At 34.6% G+C, this 10,571-nt stretch overlaps 1 protein-coding gene across 1 annotated transcript; it reads left to right on the forward strand.

Moving 5' to 3' along the window:
- Positions 1–1,520: 1,520 nt before the first annotated feature.
- On the forward strand, positions 1,521–9,849 carry LOC138330207 (serine/threonine-protein phosphatase 6 regulatory ankyrin repeat subunit B-like). Its single transcript, XM_069277659.1, has 9 exons — positions 1,521–1,593; positions 2,451–2,590; positions 3,133–3,334; positions 3,729–3,893; positions 4,627–4,808; positions 5,826–5,898; positions 6,365–6,529; positions 7,211–7,352; positions 7,866–9,849. Exons 1-9 carry the CDS (start codon positions 1,566–1,568, stop codon positions 8,038–8,040), a joined length of 1,272 nt encoding a protein of 423 aa, XP_069133760.1. The 5' UTR covers positions 1,521–1,565; the 3' UTR covers positions 8,041–9,849.
- The last annotated feature ends 722 nt before the right edge of the window (positions 9,850–10,571 follow it).

Below are 10,571 nucleotides of genomic sequence, written 5' to 3' on the forward strand. Positions count from 1 at the left end.
GTCATAGTCATTCAACGATATAATGCTAACAGATTATTGGGAGATGGAAGAAAGTTGGTTTACATGAATAAAAATCACCGACCAACGATCAGTTGTATACCTATATAGTAACCACGTCAGTCCACATGGGTTTCGAACTCGTAACCTGGAGATTACCTTATATTTTTAATTAATATAGTCTAGTTCGCTTGATTGGGTACCGCTTCCCAACTAGCTCACACGACCGTTTGTCAGAAAAAAACCCATTTGAATGTTTATGCCGACAACATAGATAGATAGTAATGAAGAAAAATGAGCACTTTAGCTCTACAAAATGATTTATCGCAAACGTTCAATAGTAAACAATTTGAAGCGAAAACTTCAATCGAAATGCGATCACTTAAAAAAATATTAACATGGTCTGAATCTCAGAAATATACATGCATACATAACTTTGTATGTTTTTGACATGACAAGCACATCACTGCTAAAAGAATTACGGATTCCATCATAATTTGACATAGCACGTATTGTATCAAATATGAATATTGTATCTCATCATTAACAAGTTCGTCTATATACAGATACATGTTACTTGTACATCGGCGCACCTGCCCTGCAGGTAGGGCGTTAGAATTGTACCTGCTGCCCCTATTGCATGATCGTAAAAGGCGACTAAATTTAGGATCTTATTTTTTCTATTCTTCCTAACTGACTTTATCCTTCCTAATGCCTTCCCTTGGCACCGCCTCACTTTTGGCCTTGAGTTGAGCGTTCGCCCCTGTGAGGAAGGCTCTGGGTTCTGTCTCCTGGCCGAGACACCACCAAAGTCTGTAAAAGTGGTAGTTTCTGCTCCTGCTTAGCGCTCAGCAAAAATGGGGAGTGGGACGACTGGTTCGCACCGTTGAAATATTTGTTATTTTTCAGTATTTTAGAGTATTAAAAAACCATTAAATGTGAAAATAAAGTGGAAAAAAGTTAATCATTTTATGCATTGGTGCTCAATATTTTTAATTATCACGAACCAAGTAAAGATTTCAGCAAAAATTAGCATACAGCTTAAAATGCTGGTGCAGTGATGATTTAAGTAAAAACAATTTCAGTAAAAAATGGTAAAACTATGGCTCTACTTGAAGTGAAATAATACACAATTTCAAAACGGCCGCCAATGGGCCATTTCTTAAAATCCCCGTATAAAAAAATCTGCTTAAGTTAGAACTGTAATTTTTAATTGCATGGCAACATTGCTACAGATATTGATAAATTGTATTTAAAAATTCATAACTTCTTGATCTTTGTCGAAACGAGACTTCAACACCTGAAACCTCAGAAGAATACATCCTAAATATTTAAAAATTCGCGCCATTTTTTCTGTTAAAGTGATATTACGACACCTGCACTTTTTGCATAATATTTTTTTTCATTTTAACAAAAATATTTTTTTAAGTAATAATCCAATATCCATGAAAAATATTATACACATGTATACATTCTACACCATAACACACATGTTTTACAGTAAACGGAAGTTAAGAAGATTTTAACGACAACCATAAAGCAGTCGCCTTAGTATTTATGAACACAATATGGCGGATCGAAGCACTACACCGAAAGGTAGGTTAACGTTTTCGCGTTTAATGTACGATCATCCCGAAGTTTACACCGTAAATCTGCAGTTAACATGATCATAATTCAATTGAAAATATACCCAATGTAAAAATAATTACTTAATGGTAACTAAACGTTGATACTGATCGTTATTTTTGCCGAAAGAGTGGAAATGCATTTAGGCTGTCACACACTGCAAGCACTAAGAGTCTTTTGTATGGAGACTGTTATATATACGGTGTACGAAGTTGATGTAAAAAGCCACACATTTAGCCTGATTACTTGCTTGATATATGCATGTACTGTAGTAACAATCGTGCAATATACCCAGGTTTTTATGCTGCATAACCGGATAACATACAGTGAGTTATCAATACAAAACGCCCGAGAATTAGCTGATATCTATCAGCTGAGCTGAGGGGTTTAATGTACCGTCATGTATAATTCGTTTCTGGGTACGAGATATATCAGCTATATTATTGATGTATATAAGAAGAGACATCAGGTGATAAATTAGATGTGTTCACACATACTGTACACTGTATGTAAGGTACAACTGTAGCCAGGGTCGATCAGTGTCACTTAATTGTTCATGTCCAATATTGTGTTAACTGTGTCATTCAGCTGACAGTGTTCACTCATGGTGACATCATTGGTAAACTTAGACTAGACTATGTAGAACTTTACATGTATTACTGATAAACTATACCATTTAATAGTCTTCCCTGGCTCAATTGTTTAGCTGTTGATTTATCATGCTGGAGACCTGGATTAGATTCCTCGTCAACAGGAATGTGTAAGATTGCATTGATGCTTACACTACATTGCTTGTATAAGTTATATACATCTATATTTTTTAACAGACGGTGTAGATCCTGTCCGCGAATTATTGAACTCAGCTGAACAGAACCTTGACACAAAGTCTAAAGACAGTAATGGAAGAACACCTTTACATATAGCTAGCAGTTATGGACAATACTCAATGGTGGAAAAACTCCTCAAGGTATGTACACATTTCTTATTTGTGCTATGAAAGTTGAGTATGGTGTTAAATCTTAATGCAAGTCATATAATACAGGTTTAAACAAAGTGATAAATATATAGTCTCTGTCACTCAGCTGACGGGACATGCTTCTTTGGCTCAGTCGGTAGTCGTAGATGTCCATGCCAGAGACCCAGGTTTGATTCCTGGTTGGGCTCTCGACAGGCATTATGTGTATTTTTCCCTGTTCCCAATATATATCTAGCTTTTGTGGCTATGTATCGTAGTTAATTAAGCAACATCAAGTGCAGCCTGCTCTTGGATGCAGGTGACCTGGCCTCAGTTGGTTCCTGCAGCCCTGACTTTGGCACATTTAATCCTGTTTTTCCATGTTCTTATGAAATGTCCTTTGTTCAAATAGATAAAATTAAGCTATATATTTATTACATGATCTCTTTACCATTTTTGTATGTAATGCTTAGATTAATAATCTAATATGTCATTTTCTGCAGATGAAATGTTTATAGGATAGAATAAAACTGATTTTGATACGTGTATATTAGGCAGGAGCTGAACCCTTGGCCAGGAGTAATACTGGACGCACTCCACTGCACGAGGTTTGTACAGGTGGTCACAAAGAGTGCCTTAGCCTGATTCTCCAACACACGTCAGAAGTGAATGTCCGCGACCGGGACAACCAGACTCCGGCCCATGTTGCTGCCTTCAACGGTGAACTTGGCTGCCTTAAAATTCTACATACCAAAGGTATATGTAAAGAAACATTGGAACATTCTAGCCGAATATTTTATTAAAGGTTATAATATTTGAATATTAGCGAGTTTTATAAAGCATAGCATAATTTATTCAAGAAAACATAGTCACAGTTAATACATATACCGGTAACCACACGAGCAGCCATGTAATTGTATCCATGTATATATGAACGTATGAAATTTATAAATCCCATAACATGTTTTAACATACCATGAGAGGCCACTAGCTGATCAGCCAGTTAATTATTGGACAATATTTCACTGTCTGTGGCAGGGTGTAATGTTTCAAAAGCTTCGCTTTCCCTGACATTTTTCAAGTACATTGAAATAAAGCTCATTTTCTTTGTTTGAAAATTGAACACCTTGATTTACCTGTAAATTCACAGGTAGTAGCCTGGTAGCAGAGGATAAGTTAGGAAGACAGGTCAGCCATCTTGCAGCCATGAGGAATCATAAGAAGATTCTCCAGTTCCTGTTCGATCAAGGAGTGGATCTGGATAGTCGATGTGAGAACGGAAAGACACCTGTCCATTACGCTGCCCAATATGGATGTAAGTATATTTTATTACAGTGTTACACATACAGTATAGTAGTCCAACATGGGGGTCGCAGTGGCCGAGTAGTTAAGATGTTTCCAAGGGGTGATCAGGTGGAGTTGTGGTTAACTTTTCACTCACCTTTCTCCTATTCAGCCGGGGTTTGAACCCCGGCACGGACATGAAAAGGTCAGGGGTCACCTACTCGATCATGTGGGTTTTGCGCAATTTTAATTCGCGTCATTGTATAAGTTGTACACTGAATAACTTGTTTCGCAATTGATGTAAAACAAATGAAGTTTATATTTATAAGATGTCTCCTCCCCTCCCCCCATTTCCCAATCATATTGTTAAATATGGTGATCTCCTGATTTTGTAGGATTTTTTCTTCATTTTTTTATAAACTCCATTTGGAGCCCTTTTCACCCTCGTAATGTAAAATTGGACGGGGCCAAATAAAACTTTTGCTTGTTTCCTCTTCTCTAGCTACCAATCATTCAAAATCATGCTGCCCAATTCCTTTTTTTCACATATTTCTATCAATTTTTTTTTGTTCTGTAATCTGTATATATGTCATATACAACAAAATCAAAACCTGCAGTTCTTGCCCCTAGGTACATGCAGCCCCTACTGGGATGTAGAACAATAAAACCCAAAGTATCCATTTGTGTTTTGAGCATTTAGCTTTTAATTATTTAATATAATAAAGATAAGGTTATTAATTGACTATAAATTTTTCTCGCTACAGCTCTGGACTGTGTGGTATTACTGATACAGAGAGACTGTGACATCACACTTGGAGATAATAATGGATATCTCGCTGCCCATCACGCAGCACGCCACGACAAACTGGATATTGTCCGCTTCTTAGTCAAACAAGGGACGTCACTCGAGGTTACTCAGGCAGACGGCAAGACCCTCAGTCATGTGGTCAGTTTTAACAATTAGAATTGTATAATTCCACATTAGTTATGGTATCCTGCATAATATATTATATTAGATATGCTCTGATTTTCCACTTTTTTCATTGGGTAATACATGGTCACGTGACGTTGAATATACATGTGTATATACACATGTATAGCTTATTGACTCGATGTTTCCATTTTTAGAAACACAGAGTCAATATTCTTGCATTCTTTGACCAATGTTTTTATTGTAATTAATATATTTATTGGAGATGGTTTTTGACATTTGTTAAATAAACGACATATACAATGTAAAATTTAAGGACCTCTGTTTCAGTTCATACAGTGTTATATCAACCTTGTAGAATTTAAAATAATGACCTCAGGTTACGCATCATTATTATTCTACACGGTCCATAATTAAATTATGCGTATACATTATATGTATATATCAACATTTCCACTGCATAGTACCTATTTAAATCAAATTAAGTCCAACATATCTTTTTTTCTGTATATCAAACGTAGATAGGTATGAAATTGAAGATATTTAAATATTTTAATTCATTCGGTCCCTAGCTGTTGTGACCTAGAATAACGTTCAAGGACATTAATCTGAATAACCTTGTTAGCCCTAACACGTCAGTTTTGAGATACTAAAACGACATGGGTGAAGTACAATTTACCGTTGATAAGTCCAACATTCCAGTGATTGTGATGTCATAATTTTATGTGATTTTTCTGAGGTCACAATCACCAGAAGGTGGGACTAATTCGCGGAAAATTATACTTTACCCATGTCGGTTTGCTATCTCGGAACAGACGTATGATTTAATGTTACTAACAGGTAAATCATTATCAGGTCTGAGCTCCATTATATTGAAAAGATGAAAAAGTACAATGGAGATCGCATGATGTTTGACAAGGTGCGTTCACACTAAGAGGTTATATATAGAGACTTTGTGTTGTAATAAATCCTGACAAATCAATGATAGAACACATGGTCTGATCTGGTGGTATATGTTTTGATCTGTTCTAGGCAGCCCAGCATGGAGCCCTGAATGTCTTACATTGGCTTCTGGAGAAAGGAGCGGACCCGAACCATCAGGACTGTGAGTATTATTCTTATCTATCAGAGTTACTTCCCTTTAATTGTTTTACTCTGTAGGTACTGGGTTGAGTATTATCTCAAGATCCACAAGTTTATCTGGCAACTTAAAAACGGTTTACATGGTATTCCACTTATTCACCCCTTAAGACACACATAGACTCTTCCAATTCAAAGATTGGATCAGTTGATTATGAATTTGAAGGGGTAAATGATCGAGTTAATAGGATTTCCCCCCCAAAGCTTTTTATATCTGATCATCTAACATCAAACATTTTTCATTATTTATTTATTTAGATTTAGGTAATTTGATTAAGAGTGAAATCTTGTCCTTTGTGAGAAACTTTCATCATGTATGGTTCAATTGAAATGCTTATTTCATTTAATTTCATCATTAAGTTCATTGATGAAAGTATTTGTTCTACAATTACTTGATAAAATTCTGAATTAGTATTTTTGTTTTGTTGAAGATTTTGGAAACACACCAGGACATTACGCTGCAGACAGTCGGAAGCCAGAATGTTTGAGTTGCTTTCTTTACCACGAAGGTGACATTGAAAGTCAGAATATTAAGGGTGACACGCCACTCGATGCTGCTCGTAAAGCTGGCTGTCCACTACAGATGGAGAGGGGAGGTGGGTACCGCATTCACAATATAAAACCTGCCTTACTGACCACCTCTGTATAAAGATCACCTGCTTATTAAGACCATTTACTTAAGGTCCGAAATGGCCAGGTTCAACACAATTTGACCTGTGTATAAAGACCACCTGGCTATAAAGACCACATTTTCTTTCTCCCTTGGTGGTCTTTATAGACAGGTGTGACTTTAATTAAAAAGTGTCAATTGCTGTCATTAATTAGGAAACAACAAATATGATGTTTTTTAAACTAAGTAAATTAGCAACATACTTGTATTTTAAATTAACACTGTAGCAAGTGAATTCCATGAATACTGACAGCTAGGTGCTACATATATAGGATGTAAAAAAATCTTTCCTTAGAATTCATAAATCTCCTAGCACACTTTGCTCACTTTTTGATATCTTGTATTATAATATTAGTTTAACTGAGGAGAGGAGATAATGTAATGGCCGGACGGCAGTTAATTTGAACCTGGGGTTCAGAACACTAGCTGGAAGCTCTACCAATTAAATGTTCATCGATGATTGACCAAATGAAATACGGTCAATACCTCTACATTAGTATTTTCCAAATTCTACATCAGCTTCAAGATACAAAGAAATGATTTATAACTTGTGATGTTTGACATGTCTGTATGTTTTATTTTTATTTATTTAATTTTTCTGTTACAGTAAATAACAAACAGCCATGCGAGATGTGTTTCCAGAAATACAAGAAAGCCTTATGGGACAAATCTCACCCACCTACACCTATGGAGAGACAGCTGACGAAGTCTAAATCTACTGCTTACAAAAACCCTGTACCTGCTGCTGTGTATGTATACCCTTGATCCTGTTTGATTACAAATACATTAATTGGTTCATATTTAATTTTTCTTATACCATTTATGCATGTTACAGAGTTATCTCCCTTGCAGGTATTATGTGTCATCATTATTTTGTGAGTGTAACTCCTTCATTTTGTCTGAGAATTATGGCGTTACACTCACAAACAGATCCATGATGTCACAATCAATACCTATATATACCCAAAAAGGCAGATAATTCTGTAGTATACAAAAACAGAAATGGACAAAAGTGTCAAAATTCAAAAGCTGAAATATAAGCAATTTTATTGCAAATATAATAATTTTATATATACATGTATTGTACAATGTATATACATCTGTATGTATATATGAATAAAAGTAGACTATGTACGATCGAAACAACAAACTATGTACATACTGGGTTCATGTTCTTCTGGGTGCACCTTAAATCAGATAAACACAGTTAAGAGAACTTTACCAAATAAATCAATAGCAAATGTACTTTTCTAATATTTTAGGCGGGTTCCAACACAACTACAGCTAAATTTGATGAAGAGAGACCAGCGACTGGCGAAGGCTGCTCCGAAGGTGAACGTATCCAAACGGGATCTGTCGGCTCAATATTTTGGAGAATTTCTGGACCCTAATGATGTTTTTAATTTTAAAGTATCTGAAGAAAATCTCAAATTCTAGTCCTTTAATGACCTTAGACTTGTTAATTTTGTTAAAATCAATTAATATACTTTATAGTTGTTAAATATGGTGAGGATAAACTTTTGTGTATTTTCTGTTACTAATTCATGGGGAGAATTAATTGTGCATTGTTAATTTCAAACAGCTGAATAAGGCAGAATATCATTTAAGTGATTATAGTTCCACTATATTCACAGATGTTTTCATTTCTGGAAATTAATTTGAGCAAGATCGATTACATTGAAATTTAATTCCCCGCGATACAAGCAACTATACAGTAAATTAAAACTGAAATCAATGGCTGTGATTTTTCTTTAATTTATACATGCATAATACATTTATCAAATCAAATGATCTTTCCATCACGTCTGAATTAGTAAATCAATTATCAAATCAGCGATGATGGATCATTGAGAAAATTTATTATATATGTACATTTGTATATAATGCAATTATATATAATTTCTGAAATTAAAAACAAAGTTTCATTTATATTTAAATGAATGCATATGTCAATCATGTCCGTGTGTGGAAATGCAAAATTTATCTGTATTTTGTATACCTGTATTAAATAATGCAGAAATACAATTTTAAGCCATGTATACTTATATTATTGTATATGGAATGAAAACCTTTTGATTAATTAATTATATATTATACTGAAATTGTTACCTAAGGCCGTTTTCGTTTATTTGGAACAACCGGTTCGACCATTTGTGAAAAGTCATTATTTCAAATATAAATCCGGACAGACCTGCAGTTTTTGATACAGGCCTGTGAGGGCTTTGTCAAGGCTCGTCTGAAAACAATATAAAATCACCAGGTCCGTCTTTAATTCATAAACGAACATCTTGGTCCAACCAGTCAAACTGTATAATCGAAAACGGCCAAAGTTTCCTATCAAAATTGAATGATATAGCATATGTTTTATAGATTGCATATGTCACTGTACTAAGTTTTTTTTTTTTTTTTTTTTTTTTTAATTTGTTTATTCTTAACATACCATTATCGTTGGGTAGGGTTTGCTATTCTGCACAATTTCTAGCCAGTAGATCATCACAACCTGACTCAAAGTTGTTGAAAAGATTTCCTCAGCCGAATGTTAATAAGGTTATCTCCCCTTAGTTTAGACATGTCACAGAGACAAAAAAGACAAAAAGGAAAAATCAAAGGTGCCAAAAATGTTATGTGTCTTGGCAACGTGACAAATGACATTCCTTATTTATTGAATAAATAGTTTTAATTGTATTTTCAAATTGTGAAGATTTACATTCACCAGATATGCATTGTATATCTAATAAAAAATCATAACTCAAATGATGATCCCAAAAGTAATAAAGAATGCATTTAAAAAATAAAGTAACAAAAAGAGGCAACAATTTTTATGGAACAGCTAAGCCTTAATTATTATATACATTGCGTATATAGACAGTTTCACCAAGATTAAGTAAAACTGTACATGTTTATACACAAGCCTTCAATATAAATCGTCGTTTCATATGTGCCTTTTTAATTTTGATAACTGTATAATTATTATTTAAACTATAATTACAAATGAATGTAGTTTTGTTAACAGGAATTATTGATTTACTACAGAACTGTAACAAATGTAACTTAAGTGGTCTTATGAGACAGGTATATCTGTACAGTCTAACCTGTCTATAAAGACCGTCTCTATAGCCAAGTATTATTATACACAAATCAAACCGTTATCTTAACAATATCTACATATCTATACATTTTGAGATTACCAAATACTGTACAACACTTTACCCTTTCAAATGGCAAATAAATGATCTTGTATGTAAACATTGTGGCGTTAGTCTTTTACAGGTTAGAATTAATAATCTCATCTTAGCTACTTTTTGTGTCACCTGCAAAGCAAGGGCGACATATAGGTCTCACTCTCCGCGTCTGGGAAAATGTTTCCGTGCAATAATTTTAGTATTATTAGTTCAATTTCAACCAAATAGTATATTGCTTTATATTAGTAATATGATCTTGGATTGGTTTGAAACTAGTCATAATCTGTCAATACTTGCAAGTGTTACGGGATTTGGAAATCGTCAAAACAGATAATTCCTTGGATTCAACTCTATGTTACTGTTTTCAAAGTTTTTTCCAAAAGAATTTTCTGATCTGGCATGTGGACATCAAATCGAATGGTTGTTCTCGTAATTATTAACAATATATTTTCAACTGTAAATAACTATTTTTGTGATGTTTGAAGCTGCTGTGCAGGCGACACATCCACTCTCGTGAAATTCTTGTGATATCATATAATTATGATATTAAAAAAAAAAAAAAAACCTATTTTAAATTCAGGGTTTTGGTGGTCAAAAAACCCCAAATATCTGCTTTGATGGTTGGGGCCGCAGTGGCCATGTGGTTAAGATGTCTTCACACATTACCAGGAGCCCTCCACCTTTGTGTTGCAAGCTCGAATCCTCTGTGGGGCAGTTGCCAGGTACCAACTGCTGGTCCATGGTTTTTCTTCAATACTCTGGCTTTCCTCTACCAATAAACCTGGC

This window comes from Argopecten irradians, chromosome 8 (assembly GCF_041381155.1).
Source record: "Argopecten irradians isolate NY chromosome 8, Ai_NY, whole genome shotgun sequence".
NCBI classification, from domain to species: domain Eukaryota; kingdom Metazoa; phylum Mollusca; class Bivalvia; order Pectinida; family Pectinidae; genus Argopecten; species Argopecten irradians.